At 52.7% G+C, this 24,725-nt stretch overlaps 1 protein-coding gene across 1 annotated transcript in view; it reads left to right on the top strand.

The window, feature by feature from the left end:
- Parvb (parvin beta) overlaps window positions 1–24,464 on the top strand; it is an 82,067-nt gene extending 57,603 nt beyond the window's left edge. The window contains exons 6-13 of the mRNA XM_040754053.1: window positions 1,209–1,324; window positions 3,931–3,989; window positions 8,564–8,583; window positions 14,213–14,274; window positions 14,600–14,668; window positions 17,874–17,975; window positions 21,576–21,648; window positions 21,827–24,464. Of these exons, the coding sequence (XP_040609987.1) occupies window positions 1,209–1,324; window positions 3,931–3,989; window positions 8,564–8,583; window positions 14,213–14,274; window positions 14,600–14,668; window positions 17,874–17,975; window positions 21,576–21,648; window positions 21,827–21,903 (578 nt within the window). The 3' untranslated portion in view covers window positions 21,904–24,464. The remainder of the gene's footprint in view (window positions 1–1,208; window positions 1,325–3,930; window positions 3,990–8,563; window positions 8,584–14,212; window positions 14,275–14,599; window positions 14,669–17,873; window positions 17,976–21,575; window positions 21,649–21,826) is intronic.
- The last annotated feature ends 261 nt before the right edge of the window (window positions 24,465–24,725 follow it).

Genomic DNA, 24,725 nt, shown 5'->3' with positions numbered 1-24,725 from the left:
TGCTTGTGTGGCAAACATTTTATGGACTGAGATGTCTCCTCAGACCTTGTATTGTTTTTAAGAGTCTCATGTAGCCCAGGCTAGTCTTGGACTCAAGGCTGGCCTTTAATTCCCGATTCTCCTATCTCCACCTTCTGAATTCTGGGATTATATGCCTGGTCCAAGGAGTTTTTGTTGGGACTTGACATCAAGCACCCAGTGTAGGGGCCCAAAGTGAACCCGTATGGGGGCGGCCTGCTGAGGCCAGTGCCAAGGAGCCCATGCTAGCTCAGGAGTGTTACTTGTCAGCTGGCTTGAGGGGTTTGTGGCATCATAGTTCATAGCCCAGAGGGGGCAGAAGGGGATGAGCTGACTGAAAAAGCTGATGACTTCTGTTTATGTCCCCACCCCCTCTGGCTCCTTGCAAGGCAGGTGTGATGGGGTCTAGTGCCAGAGCTTACCCTTCACAGCCAGGGCTCTGTGACCTGCATAGAGAGCCTAGATCTTGACTGTGGAGATGGGGCTGGCTCTGCCCCTGGTTTCTTAGCATGACTTTGGGGAGGCCCACCCTTCTAACCCAGGCGCTGGGGCTTTGGGTAGGAGGTGCTTTACCAGCTGCAAATCCTGGCCTGAAACATTCTATTCAGTGAGAGTCAGGGCAGGCATCCAGGTCAGACTGGGACCTAGAGCAGCCCCTACTAACCTTGCCACTCACCTCCATAGGGACAGGTGATTGTATAGCAGCAGAAGTTTGCCCAATGCCAATGATAATGACATGCGTTATTGTGGTGGGCATGTGGCTATGATCTGTCCCTACCCTCCCCCCCCAGCAACCTGCAATTCTTTGTTTTAAAAAGCGAGATGCCTTTTAAAGTGGCTGTCAGGACAGTCACAGTGGCACACACCTTTAACCTTAGCATTCAGGAAGCTGTGGCAGGTGGACCGTTGTGTGTTTGAGGCCGGCTGTTCTAGGGCAGCCAGGATTATATAGTGAGACCCTGACCAGGGGGTTAAAAAAAAGGAACATGGCTGTCAAGTTGCCCCTGGCCAACAAGAAAGAATAGAGAGAAGCCAGGCATAAGCAGGCAGAAGTCCCTGGCGCCTTACCAGCCCTCTCTATCTGAGGTTCTTTTGTCCCCGGAGGTCTCCTTGAGGCATACCCTTGAGATGGTCCCCTGCTCTCTACCCATCTAACTTGAGGCCTCTCTTTCTTCCCTGTCTATCCAAAGCTATCCATGGGAAGAACCTGGTGGCCATTCTCCACCTCCTCGTCTCCCTGGCTATGCACTTCAGGGCCCCCATCCACCTTCCCGAGCATGTCACCGTGCAGGTGGTGGTTGTCCGGGTGAGTACACTGGGCTGCCTCTTTGCCTGACTCTCTGTTGGCGAGGCAAGCTGACTTTTTCTTCTTGTAGTTTTCCAGCCACCCCCCCCCACCATCCCAAGAGGCTACCTTGTATTTTTCCCTCTTGATAAAATGCATATCTCACCCTGGCTCTTTGAGAAATGATTGGAGCAGGAACAATGGCATTGATTTGAAGAGTGGCACACGGGTGTTGAGGTTTAATTTCCCAGATTTCTGAAAAGAAGGTTCATTTCTCTCCAAAGCCACCGAGTCGGAATTCAATCCCCTTGAATGTGCGTATTACTCACTGGGGGAGGCTGCGACCGGCAGAATGAAATAGACACCCAAATTAAAGGCTCTCCACATTTGCTCCATATTATAAGCCATCATTCCCCATTATGTCTTTTTTTAGGTTCATTTCTCTTGATTTACTCAGAGAACAGAGCCAGGGCCCAGGGCCCTGGTAATGGGGCCAGGCGTGGATTTGCTGTGTGTACTCTCCTGTGCCTTAGCATTCACGCATGCAGATGCTGGCCCGACTTGGTTCCTGTGCACGATTTCACCATGTATTACATTTAAACATGTATTAAGCGCATATCAGTGCTAGGCATTGACCTGAACTTGTGGGGACCCTGAGTGAGGAAAACCCATTTGGCCTGGGAAGCCATCATGTCTGCCAAAGGGCTGAGGTCACAGTTGGGACCTGTATGACACTGTTGTTTATGTTACTGGAGACACTCAGCTTCGCTCTGTTCTCTGAATTTTTAACTTATCTGTTCTGTGGTCTGTGGTCCATAATGGCCTGGCTGAGCCTGTGTTTCTGAAGCCATTCTGACCTCTCTTCTACCCTGGGAGCTTAGCTGTACCCTGCCGGGAAGGCCCTTTCTGACATTAAGTGAAGGTCACCTGCCATTTCTCCCTACTTCCTTCCCAATCAGGATATTTGTGGTCAGTGAGAGTGACACAGACCCAGGGGGACCATTCCTGTGGCCCTAGTCTTGGCTGCTGGCTCATAGGCAGCGGGCCGGGAAAGGCTTCCCAAGGACACATGGGAAAACAGTTCCTAGACCTACCTACGTCAGCCCCAGGCCCCAAGAGTGCTGAGCAGGCTCACCGTCAGGGTATTGCCTTTCAGTCTGACACATTGGTCCAAGACAAGCTTGGGTTTTTGGAAAGTCTGACTGCCCCCAGAAAGCCCTGTCCAGCATGCTGTGCCTTGACCAGGGTTCCTGGGTTGTCTGTGCAGAGCCCAAAGTAGAAGAGACCAGGTCAGGAGGTCCAACTGGGTGGCGGCTTCTCAGAAGTAGCCCCTCAGGCCCTGCTCAGAGTTCTTTCTGCCTCACCTGAGGTCCTATGGGCTGTCCATATGCTTGCTCAGGTGACCCATGATCTAAGCGAGGCATATGGCATTTCCTGTCTGGAAGGCACAAAGGCCAAGCCTTGCTTACCCCCAGCAGTGGAAGCTTGGGGCAGGCCTCTTGATTTCTCAGGGCTGCCGTGATTTCCCTACAAACTCGGGGTGATGTTGGTAACCATTCGAGTATCCAGCTCTGAGTCTACCAATGACTTCTCCAATCCCTAGCAACTAATAGGGACCCCATTCATGCTTAGCATACAAATAAGTGAACCAAATACCTAGGAGTCTTTTTTGGCGGGCTTTTGAGTGTCAGTTGACGTGAGGCTAGGGCTGAGCCAAGCTGAAGTCACCAGCTGCTGTTGCTTATTAATAAGAACAAGTCTACAAGATCCCTGGGGGCCAGTACAGGGAAGAGTGCAAGGAGCTCCTGGTTAGGACAGATTACTGCCCCTCAGGAGCTTCAAACAGGGACCTATGGTTCTGCTTACTTTGGCTGGCCCTTGAGAACTCCCAGTATATATGGGCTGCCATTTACCATCCTCTCTGTTCTCCTCCTGGCCCCTCCATGTGCCAGCTGGGGTGAAGCGCCACTAAGGGGGGCTTCAGGTGGCGGGTAGATCTCTTCTCCCAGGCCTGCTGGCTTCAGGGAAACAGTTGTCCTCTTTGCCCTGTTCTGCTCCTGCTGGCTGTCTTCAGTGTCCCAGGCTCATGGCCTCGGTCCTCTGTTTCTGCTCTTTCATTTTTCAAGAGTGCCACTCACTCCAGCTCCAGAGTACATCATTGTGTGATGACCTCTCTTCATTGTATTGGAAGCCACCAAGGAAAAGCAAGCTCCGAGGTCCTGGGTAGACGTGTTTGGGGCCTTTTGTATGGCCCATTGCCCACATGTCCTTTCTGTGGAGTCTCCCCAGCACGACTCGTGAACTTCCTAACTACCCATGTCCCCTGCCCCAGCTGCAGAATATGAGCCTTATTTGGTGTGTCTTGCCTGGGGTGTTTCTCTTGAATTTTGCTTAGTGACCATATCCCAGGGCACCATGGAGAACAATTTGGGGACAGTCACAGACACCGTAAGGGTCTCCCTTGTGGTCACCTAGAGTATAGCTGCTCAGGTATGAAGTGTGCACTGGGTGTGTGGCCCTTTCTAGGCTGGCATCCTGCCCAGGGTCACCATGAGCTCAGCACGTGTCCCATTCTTCACTCCTGCCCGATGGTCTGCGTACTGATTTGCTTGCTTTGGGGTTTTCAGAAGCGGGAAGGCCTGCTGCACTCCAGCCACATCTCAGAGGAACTGACCACGACCACAGAGTAAGTGATGGCGGTTGCCCCTTGGGGTTTTGTACCTCATGCCAGCTGGCCCCCAGGGACCTGTGCCTCATGTAAACCAGGCCCCAGACTCTGGCTTCAGCCAGGGACAGTGGCCTGGGTAAGCCTGTGTCTTCCATATTCTTTAGTCTTAGTGTGTGGGCACCTGCCTGCCTCCTTCCTCCATACACTTTCTTCCGGGATCTCCCTGCCAGCGTCTCTGCCCTCAGAGGCTTTCTAATTGCTGTGTTAGAAGGTGACCTGAAGGGGTGGTTCAGTCAGCAAAGTGCTTGCTGTATGAGTGTGAGGAACTGATCCTCAGCACCTACATAGAAAACATTCAGGTGTAGGGTGCACGTCTGTAACCCCATCACTGGGGGGGGCAGAGACAGGAGGATCTTTGGAGCCTGTTGGTCAGCCTGTCTAACCAAATCGGTGAGCTGCAGATTCAGTGAGAGACCCTGCTTCAAAAAACAAGATGGTGAGTCAGTCTCTGATCCCCCCCCACACACACAGACATACAATTTTAAAATTTTAAGCCAGGCAGTGGGGGCATACATTTTTAATCCCAGCACTCAGGAGGCAGAGATCAGTCTGCTCTACAGAGAGTTCCAGGACAGCCAAGGCTACAGATAGAAACCCTGTCTCGAAGACCCCCCCAAGAAAAAAATCATTTAGAAGAATGTCAGGGTACCAGATGTTTTAGCTCAGGATGGCCTTGGGACAGGTGTGTCCTTCCTTTTCACTTGTTAATCTCCGTTGCTCCCTTAGTGGGAGGAACCACATGACCTGCCAGAAACTGTTGAGTCCTCTGGTCTCTTTTCAAAAGCCTAGAGGAACTATACCCTAATAACAAACCTGATACTGTACCCTGTGTGTGGTCCCACAATGCCCCATGAACTCGGAACTCACCCCTTTTGCTTCTCCTGATAAACCTGTTTCGATGTTTAAAACATCGACGGTGTCAGCTAGCTCACCGGCTCCATTCACGGGATGCTAAGGCTGCATGTCTACAGCCTTTCAGAAGCTGACTGGCACAGAGTTCACTCAGGCATGGTGAGTGGGCTGCCAGAGAAGCTTAAGTTATGGCAGCGTGCCCTGTGGTGTGTGTGTGTGTTCCGTCCTGCTCTGTGTGGCCCTTGGGGAAGGACACAGAGCTGGGGATGGGGGTGTCAGGTGGGAGTGTGTTGTGCCAGCACCGTGGGTGTGTGACTGCAGAAGGGTGAGTTCAAGGAACGCACGGTGGGGTGGGGGCTTGGTAGCCTGACTCAAGACACCACCCCTCAGTCATTTCATTTTACTCACAGGCCTGCAGTCAGCCATGGGAGTGGGCTCAGCCAGGCAGTTCTGCTAATCTCTCTGCGACAGGTCCTGTGGTATCTGTATCTGAGGGCTTCCCAGGTCCTCTCATACTGCCTCTCCTCATGGACTGAGGTTCCTCTCCAGTTCCCTTCATGTTCTAAGAGGCTGAGTACCCTCATCCTGGCCCCATCATGGATTCCTGTACTGTGACTTTTTTTTTTTTTTCTGTGGGTCAGAGTAAGTCTGGGTCATCCTGAGCTAGGGATTTGGGAAAACAGACTCTGCCTAATGACCTTGAGTGGCCAGGGCCCTGTGGGGCTGTGGGAAGTAGCCGAAGCCGTCTATGCAGTCTGCTTATGGTGAGGGGGACCAGGGAAGGTAGCAAGAGGTGCTGGGGGCTCCACAGTCATGGGGCAAAACCTGAAAGCAGAGAGGTTTGGCCACGCCCTTCTGACAGCCTACCCACAGCTCTCTGGGAGCCTGCTGAGAGAGGTTTGGCCACGCCCTTCTGACAGCCTACCCACAGCTCTCTGGGAGCCTGCTGAGAGAGGTTTGGCCACGCCCTTCTGACAGCCTACCCACAGCTCTCTGGGAGCCTGCTGAGAGGTTTGGCCACGCCCTTCTGACCGCCTACCTGCGGCCCTCACCCCATGTCCAGCTCTCTGGGAGCCAGCTGTGTGGCTGCCAAAGCTGGTCCTGGGAGGAGCAGGGCGGGTGGTGGACCTGGTTCCTCTGTTCCAGGGCCGGGAAGGTAGTCAGGCTGACAAGCGTAGAATGTAACATCAGGCACAGGGTGGGGACTTGGAGAGATCTGTGGACACGGGGGCGTTTTCAGGGGTAGGAGCACCCTGGAGTCAGAGCGGGAACACTTCCGTCAAGCCATTTCTGTGGGATGTCAGACTATTCCACGTAGCCAAGGAAGCGCTGAGATTTTTCTAGTCACTTGTCTGCCCATCGACCTCCTGTCTGGCCTCCCAAGCTGGGGTTTGCTCTCTCCTGGGAGAGGCCTTCGGCCATCATGATCCCTGCTGTGCTCCTGTGGCTATACCCTGCCTTCTCTTTTCTGGTGAATGCACTTCTGGAGATGTACAGGCCCAAGGTTAGTTTTGTTTTGAGACAGAGTTTTACTATGTAGACCAGGCTGGCTTTGAACTCACAGAAATCTGCCTGCCTCTGTCTCTGGAGTCCTGGCATCACAGACGTGCACACTACACCAGGAAGTCCTTCCAGCTTGCCAGCCACATGGGAGTGAATGGCCTTGCTATTCCTGGAGCCTTTCGTAATCTTTCCTGATACCAGCTCTGATCTGTGGAGGAGAAACTCTGGCCAAGGCCAGGCTCAGGTGTTTGGTTCTGTGTCTCTATGTCCTGTACACAGTAGGCCTTTCCAGAAAGTACTTAATAGGATGGAGCCCAAGCACTTGCCCTAGAGGTTGGTGCTTAGGGACTGTCTCAATCCTCTTACCCTCAGGAAGGGAGCATGTGGGTGGCAGCCGAGCTTCACAGGAAATTCACCCTCATCCCCTGGAAGTTGGCTCAAGGACCATGACTCATGGGTCTTTGAGATGGCTGGGTTAGCTGCAGCCAAACTATCTTAGTTTACTTTCCACAGTCATGATAAACAGTATGACCAAAAGCAACTGAGGGGTAAATGGTTTGTTCCCGTCTACAGTTTATCACTGTGAGAAGTCAGGGCGGGAGCTCAAGGGGGGAATGTAGAGGTAGACCCTGGAGCTGAGGTCATGGAAAAGCACTGATCACTGACTTGCTCAACGTACAGTCCAGGCCACAGTCACAGCCAACTCAAAGCAGAGCCAAACTCGGCAGTCTAAGCATCTTAGTGTCTGACGCCTGGGACTCACTATCTTCTGGGCTCCAAGGAGCCTGAGCAGCTTTACCTTACTGGCTCTCCCCTCTGCAGGACACACCGTTTGTCCCTGGGCTCACCCTGGCCCCATGCCACACCTGCCCATGTCCCTAGTCATCCTGTGGTACTGGCATCTCCAAAATGCTGTGGTCTCCACCCGTGGCCTCACGACCTCTCTTTAGGGACTCACCCTATCACGTGCCACCAAGCCTCAGCCTTTTTCTCCACTACCCCTTCAATCCTGGGGCTACTAGTGCGGCGGAGGTTGCCCTGTCATCGAGGGCCCCTTCTGGTCTCTCTTAGTGCCAGCTTCAGCTTCTCTCCACGACCCTTTCATGCCTTCAAAACCAGCACCACCTTACCAGCCCCAGATGCAGCCTCGCTCCCCTCTGAAACACAGCTTCTGTGTACTGACTCTAAGGAAACATTTCCCAGATTTTAGCTCATTGATGCTGGTATCTTGTTTATCATGGCTGATTCTTCAGTCCCAGCTGACCAGAGCCATGGATTATTTCAAAATACCACATGAAAAACCCCATAGAGGGGGCAGGAGAGATGGCTCAGAAGTTAAGAGCACTGCCTGCTCTTCCAGAAGACCCGTGTTCAATTCCTAGCACCCACATGACAGCTCACAACTGTCTGTAACTCCAGGATCCAACACCTTCACACAGACATGCATACAGGTCAAACAGCAAAAAACAAATAGATAGATAGATAGATAGATAGATAGATAGATAAAATTAGAAGAGCTGTATAGAGTCTTTGAGGAACTTTCAAACTTCCCTCCAAACTTCACCAGTGAGGTTTCCCCCACATCATTTTCCAAGTTCTCACAACAGATCACTACTCTATAAGCATTCAGATGGCTTTTCTAGCCCAGGCTCCTTCCATACTCTCCCTGTATCTCCATGGTTCTCAGCCTTCCTAATGCTGCAACCCTTTAATCCAGTCCCTCATGTTGTGGGGACACCAAACATAAAATTATTTTCATTGCCACTTCATAAAAGTAGTTTTGCTACTGTTATGAATCATAACATAAATATTCGATAGGTAGAATGTCTGACATGTGACTCTATGAAAGGGTCTGTGGAACCCCCAAAGGGGATGCGATTCACAGGTTGAGAAACACTGCTCATTTGATGAGTATGGCTGTGAGACAATTTGACTAGAATCAATGTACTTCTATGTCCCTTGATCTGTTATTTCTGTCCCCTCCAGATGGCATACCAGGGTGGTCACCGTGTCAGGCAAGAGGGCAATTTGCTGTCACTGGTGTGCTGATGCCAGTCATCAGCACATGTCCCTCACTGGGTGCCCTGGGGCTGGGGGCTGGGGTCTGGTTGGCTCTACCTGTCCCCTTCTTAAGACTTGGTCCCAGTGACCATCTGACTCTTTGTTCTTGTTCACAGGATGATGATGGGCCGCTTTGGTAAGTACCTTGGTTTGGGGTGGGACACTCTGAGACCCGTGGGCACACAGTGGCCAACCCAGAAAGATCTAGCTTCTCAAGGGCATGCTTGTGAACTTGGGCAGGAGGGGTGAGGCTGGAGCGAGGGAGGAGTGCCAGCCTGGAGAATGTCTCTAGCTTACCCAGGAGGGAGGAAATTACCCACCCAGTCGACCCTGTCCCCATACAAGAGAGGACAGACAAAGGGACCAGAAACCTGTGTGCTTTTTAACTCTTGGAAGCCTGGCTCAGGGCCTAGGTAGGGACACCGATGTGGACAGTTCAAAACAGAAAGTCCTTGGCCACAATAGTGTTCTCCAGCCAGCAAGGAGGGAAGGAAGAAATGGAAGCCAGCTAGAAGCTCCCAGGTCATTGCCAGATATGTGCCAGACACTGGGGAATCCTTGGGGGTCAGGTGCCTCCTTCAAAACCCCACAGAGCACCCTTCTCTAACCTGGAGGTTGTAAAGAAGGGAGGAAGGGTGTGAATTGTCCCCCGTGGAGAGTCGACACAGCTCTGATGGCCTGGGAGGTCTTGAGCTGAGAGAAAGCCACAGCCATGTGGCCCCTCAGCCTTTTCCAGCGGACAGGTGCTATGGTTGCTGGGGAAATTCACAGGCTTTCAACATGTTGATAAAGCAACTCAGCTCTCCTGTTTCCTTCCTAGTCTTCAATGTCACTGTTACTAAATACAAATCAAGGAAGATGGAAGGGAGCCTCCATTCAGTCTGTGAAGGAGAGGCAGGGTGGAGGCAGACATGGGTCCATGTGGGACCGTATCTAGGTACAGGCTAGTTTAGAGCCGCGTCTTCCTGTCACACATCCTCTACGGAGGAGGCTCTGAATCCCTGGGGATTGCAGAGGCGGGAAGATGACAAACGGGGGAACCTGAGTGTGTCTGAGTGTGGAGTTGTCACTTGTGTGATTGAAAAGAGTTGGTTTGTTTGTGGGGAGGTGAGCCTGGCCCCGGTGTATCTTGGGAGCCCTGGCAGCTGGGAAGAACATCTGGTCAGGCACACAGGGTGTGGTTCCCAAAGGGGGAGCCAGCTGCACCCGGACTCATTGAGGTACTGGGGACATCCGAGGCCATAAGAGGCCTCGGAGGCTGTACTCACTTCCCTTCTCACATGTTCTGGCGTAAGATGAAACAGGCTATTAGCTAGTGACAGGCAATTAGTTTCGCCCCCGCCTTGTGCTTCTGCTGACGCAAAGAGGTCTCCTAGTTACGCCTGACAGCCTTAGTCTTAGCCTCGGTGAAGTGAGTCCCTGGGCTCCTAGGCGTCCTCTTGTGGAGAGTGGCAAGTGGCTGTCCCAGGATTTCTGGTCACCCGTTGTCGTATGTTTCCTGTCCCCAGTCCCTACAGTGGCCTCTAAGGACATCACGTGCCCTGTGGCCTCCTTGGTTTTTCACCTCCTGAGTGTCCAGGCCCAGCCCTGTGACCCCTCTCACTTTCATTGCTCTCCAGCTGAGATGCCCTCCTGCCAAATTACCCCAGGGTTCCCTCCTGCACAGCTGAACTATCATTCACTAGGGATCCCCTGCCACAAACCAGGGTACACTGGTCCTGCTATCCTCAAGTTGTCTGTGATCATCTGCCACACTTAGAGCCAGCCAGCCTTACTCCCAGGCTTTGCATGTGTGCTTCCCCGACCCAGGACAGTGGTGCAAATGCTATGTTTGCAGTCATATCCAATGCCTCTTCCTTTGCTCTGGGCTCTAGACATATCCTGTTGGCAGCCACTCACTCCCAGCCTGTATGATCTCAGCAGCCCTCCCTGAACCACTGTCTCTTAAGAGGAGGGTCCGAGATAGCATGCTGACCCCACCTAGGCTGAGCCTTGCAAGAACGAGATCCCTCAGCCTGCTTGGCCTTCAAGTGTTGTGTGCAGGGGGAGCAGCACCTCTCTGGTCACTCTTCGGTCATTCCAGCAGATAAAGGGGGGGCCCAGCTCCTTCCCATCAGCATCTTGTCCTGGCTGAGGTGGAAGCAGGTTTTTCTTCTCCCTGGAAACAAGTCTCCTGGGAGCTGGGAGGTTAGAGCCTGGTCTCCATAGCAACGGCTTTGCTAGTTGCCTTTTCTCTAGCTGGTGGCCCTTCCTCCCTGGCTCCCCCACTCAGGAGCCCTTTCTGATGCTGTCAGAACGGGACGGGCAAGAGCAGAAGCACCTTCTTCATCCCAGCTCAGTTTGCTGTGACTCAGTCTCCCCCTTCACCTCTTCGTCGGAACCTCTGCTAAAACTCTGACTTGGGGTTCATACCCCCGTTTACACCCCCTGGTCACCTTGCACCCATAATGCCAAGCAGAGCTCCTGTCAGCTTCCCTCCCGGAACACCCTGCTCTTAAATCAACTCTGGGATCTCTCACGTTTCCCTTTGCACATTCTGTTCCCTCTGCCTGGCATTGCCCTTCCCTTCAGGTCTCTCCAGCAAGCCTGGCTCAGACCTAAAAGCCCTTTCCCCCATCCCTCCGTTACTCTAATCTCTTGTCCATGGGTACACACTTGGGTGATGCCAGAGACCAGCCTGACAGTGGGCCACACCTCAGAAGCTGGGGGTTATGAGAAGAGGGCTGTGAAGGACGGGGAAATAGGAGCTTCCAGCCCTGTCCTGAGTACACCCCTGACGCCAGGTAGATGTGTGGCTCACTGTGGTCCCAGCCTCTGCTTTCTAGGGGAGCCAGAAATGCGGATTGGGGAGAACCTTTAGTATAAAGGAGACTGAGTGAGGCTCCAGGGTAGATCTGGGATCCTCCTGTCTGTGCCCTTCCCAACTAGTAACCTCCCTAGCACAGGAGACAAATTGTGGAGACCCAGACATGCCTGAGGGCGGAGCTTGTCCCTGTGGCCCCATCACAAGTCCTGATGCTCACAGGGGTGGTGGGAAGCACACAAGATTGTTCCTGCTTACAGAGTAAGAGACCCTTCGGTTAGGGAAGTGGCCTGAACTCTGTGGGCTTTCAAATCATTCGGTGAAGATATAAACCCAGCTCTGCCCTGACCCCCCAACACCTGTTTAGAGCCCCTGGGCCCTCCTGGCCACGGGGTCACATGATGTGTCCTCTAGGCCCAGGTGAGCAGCCAGCGTGGGAGGTGCCCAGCAGCCACCCCCACATAGCACTCTGCCAGCCCAGCAGTGGCCGGGCTAAATAAACCAGTGACGTCAAGTGTCTTGGCTCCTGGGGCTTTGCCTAAGCTGCTTTACAGGGCTGCACTGCTTCATGAGGACTAAGCTCCTTTTGCCCCTTTACAGATTGTTTTCAGGGGGATAATCTGACTTAGCTGATTATGGAAGTGAGTGACAGATGGTGCTAACTGAGAGTGGCTTTTTGTCCCCACCGACTCTTAGGGGAAGGAGCTGCCTCCCTTCCTGCAACAGACGTGCTCGAGCACGAGCACACACACACACACACACACACACACACACACACACGCACGCACGCACGCACGCACGCACGCACGCACACACGTGCAGATCCCTTCTCTCCATTTTGCCTTTTACCTTCCCCAAGACTGAGAAAGAGGCTCCAGGTTGGATAGAGATGTCTCCAGACCCTGGCCTGAGTCTCTGGCACCTTCCTCTTGGGGCTAGGTGGGTAGGAGGCTTCCTTTAGACCATTCTGGCTGGCTCTTCTCCTAGGAACCTTGACTTTCTCAGCTCTCCTTAGCCTTCTTAGTTCTCCTTCTTCCTCCTCCTCTGCGTGACCCCTCCCCCCCAGGTGGGAGAAGGCTCCCTGTGCACCCCCATCCCACCAGGACTCATGTTGGAACTGGGAGTAGACGGCCTCTCTGCTAGCTCTGTCCCAAGAGCACACAGTGCCCCAAGAGCCAAGACGACAGAGGCGGGGTCTGGGTCCCTGGCAGTGCCTCCCTCCCCCTGCAGTGCTGTTGGCCCTGGAGCCCCAGACCTCTGCCTTGACCTGGGCTGCAGCCATCTATCCCCAAGGCTTCTGTGTCCCTCACTTCTTTCAAACATTGGCAGATACTGGGGCTCACAGGGCGCCTCTGGAGGGGTCCCAGTTCTTGTGTCCCTGAACAAAGAACAAAGAACAGAGCAGAGAGACACACAGTTACAGCCACAACAGCCAGTTTCCTGAGGAAAGGATCCACTTCCAATGGAGGAAGTGAGGCCTCCAACGTGCAGAGCTGGGCTCCCCAGTTACCTTGGAACCGCTTTCCCCTCATTTGCATAGCAAGGGTATTTTGGTTCATTTGCATAGAGTAGGCTTTTCTGAGTGCTCTGTCACATGTAGTTCACTCAAACTCATGTGTCAGCATCTCTCACTAGCATCTTAAATCTGCCCCCAGGGGTGTGCCACGGTGTTACAATGAGCCCCAGGCCACCCTCAGACACTTTGGAGTGCTTGTGGCCTGAGCTAGAGACATGCAGATGTTCAGATTTTTTAAAAAAATTGTTTTCTTTGTCAGCCTTGGTGGACTGGAGGTGTCCTTTGTGGGAAGGGGGGGTGGTTTCAGGGTTCCAGTGTTCCCTCTTTGGCAGCTTGGTTTTTTCCTATCCCAATTTTGCAAGGCTTCTGTCCTCTGGTGGCCTCAATCAAGTAGGGAAGGATGGGGGCTTCTTGCTGATTGGGGAGGTAGCTTGCACACTTGTGACAGAACACATCAGGGAAGGGAGAGGTGACGGGGCACACCTCAGGGAGGAAAGGGCTGTCTGCAGGCATCCTGCAGGGGACAGCAAGGGCTCAGATGCCATCACAGTGAGCACCTCTGCTCTTGCCCTTCCCTGTTGCTGGGGTCAGAGACAGGGCCAGCAGTGGGAGAATCCTCTGTCTCTCCGGGAAAGTTAGGGCCTGAAGAGCCAGCAGACAGTACTGCAAGGAGAAACTGTCATTTCAAGTTGTGATAAGTACAAGTCTGAGCCCTCCAGAGGAGGTGACCTTGGAGAGCAACCTGGGGGCAGTGTGGCTGTGTCAAAGGCCCCCAAGGCATGTCTGCACCTCAGGGGTAGGGGGAGACCATTTTGTAAAGCCTGGGGGAAGTGTAGGAGGTGACCACCTTGTTATACCCAGGGGAGACAGCATGGACCACAGTCTAAGAGGGATGAGAGGTAGGTCAGTGATGAGAAGACATCTGGTTACACTTTTAAGTCTGGCTGCTGAGGGAGAAGAGGCCAGTTGCCCTGGAGGCTGTGACCAACCCCAACTAAGAGGAGGTGGACCAGGCATGGGGTCAGCAGGCCTGGCTAAGAGTAGAGGTGTGGGATTCCAGACAGTGATGGAGCATAGGAAAGTAGAGTCCAGGATGCTACAACTGCTCAGCGGGCTTGTGGAGGTGCCCATGTGTGACCAGGTAGGTACCCCATGCCCAAAGCATTACAGACAGTTAACAGAGTTGGAGAAAGCCCCACGCACCCCTGGTTCATAAGCCAGCTCACGATCTCGGCTTTACTCAAACTCAGGGACGGTGCCAATCCGCAGGCTCCTCTGCTCTGGCAGAAACTAGAGGGATCAAGCAGGCAGGAACCCCAAGGCTAAACATCCCAAGGGAGGGGTCAGGGTGGCTGTTTCCAGAACCGATGGCTGAAGGTTGGGAGCGAGGGCGGCAGAGTTCTCTCTCCATCTCCCCTCTGTGTTCTCTCTTGCATGTCATGGCAGAGCGGGATGCCTTCGACACGCTTTTCGACCATGCACCGGACAAGCTCAACCTTGTGAAGAAGGTAGATCTCCTCCCACCCCAGCCCCCACCAGCCCCACCCCTCATGGAACCTGTGCCTACGGAGGCTCTGTCTAGACTCTCTGCGGACCCCAGGCAGGCTGAGATGTTTGAGATTTCTAAGGTTGGCCCTGTGGTTTGAGAGCACACTCGGTAATGTGTGGCATGGCGGTGCTCCTTTACAATAGGGTCAAGTAGACCAGACCGAGGGTACAGCTCTATCCTGGAGGAGGATCTGGAGGGTCTCAGACCGCCATGTGGGGGGCTGTTGGGGGTGGGGAGGTCTGCAGAAGGTTGCCGATACCGCCTTTGCTTCTCTACCGTACCAGTCTCTCATCACATTTGTGAACAAACACCTGAACAAGCTGAACTTGGAGGTGACCGACCTGGAGACCCAGGTAGGCAGGGCTTTGGTGGAGGGCCCTTCTATCTGGCCTGTGCTTCTAGCAACTCTCAACTCAAGTCAGATGTGGGAACAAGTGGGGCCACCTTGTCTCTCTTAGGAGGACCTCCCAGTGTGTAGCGCTCAGTATCGCTGTAGCTCACAGTATTGCCCCAGCCTGACCACGCTGGCTGCTCAGACCCTCTGCTTCCTATAGCTGTGGCCGCCAGAGACTGAAGGCTGAAGCCATGGGCTCTGCAAGCTGGGAGTCCAGAGTCGCAGTGTGGGCAGGCTAGCTCCTTCCCAGTCCCTCTGTGGTTTCTGCTGTGTTTCTGCAGGCGGGCTCTGGTGTTCTTACATGTGGAGATGTATGACTTCCATCTTCTTTTACCTCCTCCTGTGTCTACGTCTTTGTGTCTGTGCATCTGCATTCTGCACACAGCTCTCTGCCCTCACCCGTCTCCTTCCCCAGAGTTAGTGTCTAGAAATGGATGCATGAGAGCAAAGAAGCATCGTGTTGGATTAGAGCCCACACTAATGACACAAGTGTAACAGAGACCCTGTTTCCAAATGGAATCACACACAGAGTCTAGGGATTAGGATTTTGGGAGAGACAGTTCAGCTTTTAGCATCCACCCCTAAGACTCCATCACACCCTGCCACAGAGTCCTTTGCTTCAAAGGTCTAAAGGTCTAGAACATTCTGTGTCCTCTGCTTCTATGGTAGAGACATTGCAACCTCACATTTGGTCCTGTGGCAGCATGGAGATGATGCCCCATCTAACCTGGGGCCAGAGAGATCGCTCGCTGGTAAAGGTGATTACCAAGCAAGCCTGAGGACCTGAGTTTGATCTCCAGGGATGCCCATAGTGGAAAGACAACTGACTCCTGCCAGTTGTCATGTGACTACATACGCACTGTGACATGAACCTGTTGCCCGCCCCATACATCACACAAATTACAAGAATAGAAATAAAATAAGCATCCATTTGGGGAATAGGGACAAAATACTTCTGCCATATGTATCTCACATGCTCTCTCCTCCAGCTAGAGCTCATTGTGATGACAGTCTCCAAGCATACAACAAACCCTGAGGGTCCAACAGAATTGTCCCCAGCTTAGTTGTGAGTTCTGAGTCTGAATCCTGGGCACAGACATCCCTAATGCACTGCTGATCCTTCCTAAACCCCTGGGCGTTTTCTTCTATTGCTTTCTCTTTCCTTAACTTCTCTCATTTGCTTTTCTAATTAAAAAAGTAATTCAGGTTCATCGCAGAAATGTCTGAAAATGAAGATAAGGAAAACAAACAAAAGTCACCATAATGTATCACCCCACTGCACTCCGGGGTTTGCTCCAGATACTTCTCCTGGGGATCCTGGGTGTATGCAGTGTGGTCTGCCTTAGGAAGCGGATTGTGTGTGCGTGTGCACACGCATGCCTGTGATTTGCAAGGGCAGCTCCTTCCCTTAGCTGTTAGCTCATGCAGCATGACACTTTCTATTTCCTGAAGCCCTGGAGGCTAAAGCGAAAGCTGCTTCTCTCCCTCCCCACTGCCCACCCTCCCCACCCCCACCATTCCGCCTGGGTCTCTTTCAAAGTGTTCATGCATAAAACAACACACTCTCTTTAATAACAGTGGATCACACTGGACAGCTGTTTTGTAATGTGCTGTGTGGTTTTTCCTCCCTAAATACATTTTGGCGTCTTCTTGCAAGAGATGGATGTCTCTGCCTGAAGCTATTCCTCTTTCAGTCTCTCTCTCTCTCTCTCTCTCTCTCTCTCTCTCTCTCTCTCTCTCTCTCTCTCTCTCTCTCTCTCTCTCTCTGTCCCTCCCTCTCCTCAAGACAGGGGCTTGAGGTTAGTCTTGGATTCATTTTGTAGCCCAGCCAGGCTGGCATTTGACTTTTGGTGATCTTCCCGTCTCAGCCTCCTGAGTGCCAGGGTCACAGGCACGCACCACCATACCTGGCACCTTTTAACCATAACCTCCTTGGGCTGGGAAGTGCAACTCAGTCACTCAGCATTTGCTCACACTCAAGGCCCTTGGTTCCCTCCCCAGCACTGTTAATAACCACCTTCCCTTCAGGTGTGAGGCTGCAACAGCGTAAAGTAAAGCAGCCTGAGACTGGACCCCTTCCCGCTCATGGGCATGCCGCGTGGCCGCTGTTGTGCAGGAAGTTATTTGTGCCCTGTCTGTCTCCTTGGGGCCAGCATCTAGAAACGGAGGCAGACATGGAGGTGTTTGAACAAAGCAGCATGCTCCATGAGGCCTAGGAAGGTGGGATCGTGGGAGTGGCTTCATCTGTGTGGGCAGTGACCCACATCCATGGCAGCCCACCCAGAATTTTCCTCTCTCTCTCTCTCTCTCTCTCTCTCTCTCTCTCTCTCTCTCTCTCTCTCTCTCTCTCTCTCTCTCTCTCTCTCTCTCCCTCTCCCTCCCTCCCTCCCTCCCTCCTTCCCTCCCTCCCTCCCTCCTTCCCTCCCCCCCTCTCTCTCTTTCTTCTTTTTTGAGACAGGGTTTTTCTGTGTAACAGCCCTGGCTGTCCTGGAACTCACTCTGTAGATCAGACTGGCCTTGAACTCACAGAGATCCACCTGCCTCTGCCTCCTGAGTGCTGTTTCTTATGTGGTTCCTCGGGACTCACAGCAGAGTTTCTCAGACCAGGGGGACATCTGCATTTTCTCATTGTCTTTTTCTTCCCTGTAATCAGAGTGTAAACCAGGTCAAGTCTGCTTTAACCATCTCTGGCATCCTGTTAAGTCTGTGCATAGCAGCTCACAACTGTGACTCTAGGGGATCCAACATCTTCTGGTCTCCATGGGCAACAGGCATATACATGGTGCACAGACACACATGCAGGCAAAACACTCATACATGTAAAATCTGAAAGTTAAAAAATTGTGTAAAGCTGGTTAAGGTGGAAACTTTTATGTTCTATGTCTCAGAGGCCCGTTGCTGCCACTGTAAAAAGCAGCCGTTGCCCTTTCCTGGCTTGCTGAGGGAGGGCCCTTTATTCTGGTCCCCTCCTGTGGGTGACTGGGGCATGGGCCTCTTCCCTTGAGCTCTGCTGAGAGTTGCCAGTGCAGGTTGGGAGTCGGAGGGGGATGGGGTCCTGGGGTGAGCGCTGCATCTTGTGAGCATTCCCACACCCTCCTACACACGTGCAGGGTGTCTGTCCACCCCACACATGCCCCAGAATTGCCACCAAGTTTTCTCTGTAGTTTGCAGATGGTGTGTACCTGGTTCTGCTTCTGGGCCTCCTTGAAGACTACTTCGTCCCCCTCCACAACTTCTACCTGACACCTGACAGCTTCGACCAGAAGGTAAGCGTCTCCTGAGAGTAGCCCCAGCCATGCTTACTGTGGTAGACAGAAGGAATGTCCCCTGATACCACTGGCCAGCTGCAGCCCCTCAGTATTCTTTAGGATGTGAAGCTACTCAACATGTGGGCTTCCATCTGATATAGCTCCCTGAAGACAGAATAGGAAACCCCTTTGTGGCATGCAGTACATCCAAGTTTGCTTGGTCATGTCTCCTCCAAGTCATTCCCATAGGCTCTGTTTTTGTTTTTGTTTTTGTATTTGTTTTTTTGACTCTGGTCAAGTGCCACACACAGCCCTTTGGGCTTCCTTTTTTTGGGAGCCTCCAAATGTTTTGTCCCAGGGTGATACATGTGGCTCTGTGGTATGTGCATGTATGTATCTCTTACTTTGAGCTTCTGGCTGCTGTGTCAATTTGCTTCTATTTTTCTCCTGCCACAATAGAGCTTTTTTTCAAATATTTACAGTTGTCTCTCTGAATCTTCTGGGGACAGGTTCCAGGGTCCCCTTGGGTACCAAAGCCTGCAGATGCTCAAGTCCCACATGTGAAATGTCATATAAAGCATAAAGCCTACGCACTTCCTCCTGTAGATGTTAAATCCTGTCTGGTGCCTTATAATACTTAATGCAATGCAAATGCTATGCAAAGTAGCTGCTTTCTGTATTGTTAGGGAGCAACAGTGGAGGGTGCTTGTTAAGTATCCTGCATTCTCCCAGACAGTGTTTGTGTGTGTGTGTGTGTGCCTGCATGTGCGTGTGTCTGTATGCATCTGTATGTCTATGTCTGTATATATGTACCTGTATGTCTCTTCATGTGTGTACACACAGGATTGTGTGTAGCCATGTATGTGTGTGTCTCTGTGTATGTGTATGTCAGTGAGTATGTACATGTCTGTGTGTATGTATATGCTTGTCTATCTCTGTTTATGAGTGCATATGCATGTATATGTATATGCAATCATTTATATAAATATACATGTTTGTATGTGTGTGTATTTATGTACACATGTATGTGTATGTATATCCTCATATATACCTTGTGGATTTATGTGTGTGTGTGTGTGTGTGTGTGTGTGTGTGTGTGTGTGTGTATGAGCATACATTGAGCATGTGAGCACATATATATGTGTATGTGGTGGGGCTGTGTGCATGTATGCATATTTTATTTCTGTGCTTCGTTCCCTAGAAAGTTCCTCCTGTAGGGCCCTCTGAATCAGCTCCACGCCACCTGTGTCCCTGTCTCTCTCCTCCTGTGCTGTCTGTCCCTCCTGGGTTTCCCGCAGTTAGGTCTGCAACTGAAGAGTTAGCACCTCACTTTTGGGGACTTGGCAGAGGCCAGGCTGGACTGCTTGGGACTTGTGGCACCTGCCACTTTATTTTTCCAAAGTGTGAGGCTCACGAGGCATGGAGGCAGACGGTGGCAACCGCAGTGGGAGCCAGGGTAACAGCAGAGGACAGGCCAGTGTTTATCAATCTGCCGACTCCTGGCACCAAACAGTCTGTCTGCTCCTGGCCAAATGCCGTTCCTGTCATGCCTGCAGAGATAGAATTGGGCGGATTAGAGAGATCTTGGCATCTGGGGGAGCACACTGGGTGGAGGGAGAGTGAGTGGTGCAGAGCTCACCAGGACCCTGGAGCCTGGTGCAGTTGTCGAAATCTGAGGGCAGAGTGTCTGGGGCTCAGGGTTGTGCATATGCAGGCCCTGTGTGACTCTTATCTCTGGGAAACCCTGTCTTTGTTTAAACCAATAAGGAGGCTGGTGAGAACCGTGACTCATCAGTAGAACTGGGTCTTTGTCCAAACAAGGCTTTGTACAGACCGAGGAAGCCACACTCCTCAGCCTGGCTTTCTCCCTTTGAAAGCAGGGTGAACATCTATGCTGGCACTGCCCTGGCCTAGGAGGCTTCAAGAATGCCTCTGGTGATGAGCACACATCCAGAGGGTCCACCCATTCTCCAGGGAGGCACGGGGTTTGGGTGTGTGACTCTGCAGGCATCTGGGGTCCTCTCCTTGGAGAGGTATGAGGATTGGAACCCTTTCTTTTTTGCACACACACACACACACACACACACACACACTCACAGACACACACACACACACTCTGACCTCTTCCTCCTGGGGGGGAGAGGTGGTGGTGAGGGTCATCACAAGTTATTGCCACACTTCTATGAGCCTTGACCTGTTTATTTGTCTCCTAGTCCTCATGGGAGGGCCATGTCCTGCTCTGGGGCTGGCAATGTCTTTGATGAGCTCTGTGGTCTGAAGCTGAGGGTCCTTTGCTCTGTCCCCGGGCATCTTGGTGACATCTCAGGAGTGCTGAAGGCAGCAGAGATTCAGCAAGCCCAGTAGGAGATGTACCAGGAGGTGTTCTCTCAAGCAAAGCAGCAGCCGACATTTTTAACCATTTAGTCTGGGGATGCTGCTTAGTTGGTAGAGTACTTGCCTATCGTACACAGGTCCTGGGTTCGATCCCTGGCATTGTGTGAACAGGCACGATGATGAACATCTATAATCCCAGCAGGTGGAGGCAGGAAGGTTAGAAGTTCAACGTTATCTTCCTATACTTAGTTTGAGGCCAGCCTGGGCTAAATGAGACTGTCTCAGAAGAGTCAAAGCAAACAGCTTTAGGCTGAGGAATAGCTCAGTGGCAGAGCGTGTACCTAGTGCACAGGAAACCCTGGGTTCTCTCTCCAGCACTGAGGTGGGGGAGGGGGGAGCCACAGGACCAGACAGCTCAGACCCTGTGGGTTCCAGCCTTCTGTTAATTCATGATTGACGTTGTAAAGGGAGAGTATTGCTGGCATTCCTGGCTCACCCACAATGGAGTGACAGACAGTGCTACTACTGGAGAGACAGTTGGTCACTGTGAGCCCTCAGGCCTGTCCAGCTGGTGTCTGTGGCCTTGCTGGTTTGGTGGTCTACCTTCCCATCCTCCTCTGCTCAGGGCAAGCAGAAGCTACAAATAGTTTGGTTGGTCTTGACTCCTGTAGACTTTAAACATGATGGAGCCTCAATGGAGTGTTCAGTTGGGTGAGTGGGGCAGGCAGGACGGGGTGGGCAGGGCAGGGCGGGGTAGGCAGGGCAGGGGGGGGTGGGCAGGTAGATGGTCAGGGCCGGGACCAGAGACCTCCATACAGGCCCTCGGGGTAACCTCAATTACAACTGGGTCAGCACAGACACAGTCCGGCCTCCACAGATGCCCAGGTCTTTAGTTACCTGACAGGTAGCCCGAAGCTGCAACATTTCTGTGCGCAGAGGAATGTCCAGAGCTGAGTGCCTTTGCAAGGGACTTGTCTTCCCCAAACCTCAGTTGCCCAATCTGTCATTTCTCATCATGTGGTAGATTCTGGCTCAGAGCTGGAAGCTGCTATCCTCCCGCTTTCAAACGCAGATCCTTGACGTGGGGAACAGGAACTGTTGAGTTACCCCCAGTGGATTTACTGTGTGTGCTCCGCCTGTGTCCAGTCCTCTGTCCTGCTGGGCTTTGTACGAAGGGAAGCTGTCAGTTCTTTCCACAAGGAAGGAATGTGGACATGGTCAGGTTGGGGGGGGGGGACATGGACCTCGCTGGCACTGACCGTGTTTCTGTCTTGTCTCTGGCAGGTGCACAATGTGGCCTTTGCCTTTGAGCTGATGCTCGATGGAGGACTCAAGAAGCCCAAGGCACGCCCTGAAGGTAACACCCCACCAAAGCAGCTCAGAGCACAAAGAGGGACAGCAGGGACTGGGGCCCCAGGCAGCCCGCATGTCCTATGGACAGGCGGCAGACATTTTTCTGCAGCACGTGGGGCAATGCAGCTCACAGCTCCTGGAATCTGTCCTCTTCAGCCAACTCTGTCTGTTTCCTTCTGCAGATGTGGTAAACTTGGACCTCAAATCTACTCTGCGTGTCCTTTACACTCTGTTCACCAAGTACAAGGACGTGGAGTGACACAGCAGCTGATCCTTCCGGGACAGTTTCTAGGCAAGAAAACTCGGTGTATCTGTCCACAATCCCTGCCTTCCCAGGAGATACTTCCTCCAGGGAGGCCTCAGGCTTCCCATCCCAGCTGGGCAATGCCCCTCCTCTCTGCTCCCTGCCTGGTTTGGTTGTTGTTTTAAACCCATTTCCTCTGTGGCTCCCTAGCCGACCAGTTAGGCCTTTGAGAACTTGGTGCTTAAAACGTCCTCTCAGGTTTGAGGCCTCACTTCCTCTTTTTCTTCAATGAAAAGGAACAAAGCCCTAGCCTAGCCCTCAACTGGAAAGGGCTGTCCACCTGTGCTCCAACCCACTGAGCAATTACTGACAGAGCCCAGCAGCCCCGGCTCCAGGGACTCCGCCCCACTTGTCCTCAGGAATCCCCTGGGCTGGGCTCTCCTTGGAAGCAGGGTCTTGTCTTAGTAAAAGGATCTCGCAGTTTTTCACTCCTGTCTCAGAAGCCTTAGACTTGTGACGTGTGTTCCTGCCCCACCCCTATCCATCTTGTGGTTTACTGGTCTTGACTGACCTTTCTCATAAACTCTCAGGACCCAGAATGCCTCGGGCCCCCAGAGAAGCTGCACAGGGCCTGTCTGGGTCTCTTGCTGGCTCTGAATGTGCCCGTTGAGCCGGCTTGGGGCCAGAACCTTGCGTCTCTGAGGCCTGTTAGGGAATGGACACATTTTTAGAGACTTTACGAGGGGGTGGGTATCCATTACTAGGGCTGCCTGAACACAGACTACAGGCAGCCAGAATAACAGAGGCGTGCATCTGTCGGCTCTGGAGGCTGGAAGGAGATGGAGGTGCTGGCAGGGCCTGGCTTCTGAGGTCTCTTTCTTACTGCTTCTTTCGCACCATCCCTTTTCCTGTATCAGTCTTTTCTTCCTTCTGATGTGGAACCCTTCCCCTGATGGCCTCACTGACCCCATGACAGCTGCAAGGTCTCCAAATGCAGTCTCCCTCGGACACGCTGGGAGTAGGTTTGTGAGGCGTGTCTCAGCTGCTTGTGGGGGGGGCATATGAAATGTCCACCTCCTTCCTAGAACTCTGCTGGCACCCCCTGCAGCATGTCCTATAAGAGAGAATGCTGCTGCTCACACAAGCCATTCACCACTCATTCTCCTGGACTCCAGAGAGGCATGGTGATGCCATGGCCGGCTGGCTTCTTGTCTGGGGAACCCTACTTCTGTGGCTCACCCCCAGTCCTCCTACCTCCAGCCTTCTATACGGTCACCCTCTTCCTTGAGCCTTCAGCGTCCACAGCAGCTACAGGGAACCCCTCTCTTCTGATTCCCACTTTGCTGTGAAGTTCCAGCAAGCGGTTTAATATCCTCCCTTGGTTCCGCTGTTGCTAAGCTGGGGATGGTCTTGGAATAGTTTGCTCCGGTGGAGGTGGCTTCCCAGCAGGGGAAAGAGATAATTAAAACGGCATTACCGTGTCTCCCCGTGGGATGCAGCGACATTAACGAGCCACACTGACAAAATAGCCAAGACTGGAACATTCTGTGCAGCCTCCCCTACATGCACACAACCACAGCAGCGTCTGGGAGCTGCTGGGTCCTCCTTGCTCTGCTCACAGGTGGTCTTGGCAAGGGTGTCTCGTATCCCTGGAGCAGGGAGCCTTGATGCAAAGGGTTTGCAGAGACCTGTGGTGCTGAGGGGGAAAAAGGGGTTGGTCTGGGAAAGGCAGTGGTTTCCTGCACATCTCTATCTGGAGGACGCAAGTCCCACTTGGAATCCAAGTGGACTCCTTGCCCTACAGCAGAACTGGTGAAGCCAGGGTTCCATGAAGATATGACCTTCCCTGTTGGCTGAGCGTAGAAGTGTGGTTTTGAAACGCCAGTGAAGGGCTGCCCAGTGGGGAGTTAGCACTCATACCACAGCCTGGACAGAGGCACCTGGAGACCAACTTCAGGGCCACCTGTGTGGCAAGGCTTTCTTCACAGATAGCCAGCTGGTGCCCGGTTAGCTTTGGGAGAGCTGTCTCCCTCCATGCCCTCGGGTAACCAGTGCCTCCTCTTCCAATTTTCCCAAGGCTCTCACTGGGGGCCCCCTGGAATGCAAATACTTCCCTTTGAGTTCCAGGAAGTTCTGGAACCTTCTACTGTTTGGATCTACATTCTCTCCTGATATTTATTTGAAGGGAAGTCTGGCCACCAAAACTGGTAGAAATGCCATCATCTGTCGCCCAACACACAGAGTCACAAGGAAAGGTCAGGCAGGTCTGAACCCCCCACCCCCAGGTCTGCAGGCCAGGTCTGGGGTTGCCCCCTTTGTCCTGTACCAATTGCACGTCTCCTCCAGCCCTGATGACCTGGGTGGACCAGCAGGCATGTCTTGTTCCTCTTTTGCGCCCAGTCGTGCAAGCCCTGAGCCCAGGGCCCCTGTATCCTCATGGACCTGACAAAACGGGATCTTATTTTCAAACAGCCAAATCCGCCCCCTCTATGCTGTAGCGCTTTATTGTCTTTTTAATTGTTCGAAGCAAAGTGTCCTTTGGATTTCTGGATATTAAATAAAAACCACTAAACCCCCGGCTGTGCTTTGATCAGACCCTCCTGGCAGACAGCAGGGACAGCGTGCTTGCGACAGCTCAAACTCATGGCTTCTTGTGCCAGACATTCAGGCTGGAGACGAAGCCCGGGTGTCACAGTGTGCTCTGACTTACTCTAGTAATGAGCTCAGATGCACCAGCTGGCCTCTGACTCTTTGGGGGCTGCTTCTCGCACATTCCATGTCCATTCTCCCTGCCCAGAGCTGGGGCTGCATCATTTCACATTTGCAGCCTGGCTTGA

The sequence above is a fragment of the Mesocricetus auratus genome, unplaced genomic scaffold (genome assembly GCF_017639785.1).
Source record: "Mesocricetus auratus isolate SY011 unplaced genomic scaffold, BCM_Maur_2.0 Super-Scaffold_100010, whole genome shotgun sequence".
NCBI classification, from domain to species: Eukaryota; Metazoa; Chordata; class Mammalia; order Rodentia; family Cricetidae; genus Mesocricetus; species Mesocricetus auratus.
This window is presented reverse-complemented; position numbering and strand designations above follow the sequence as displayed.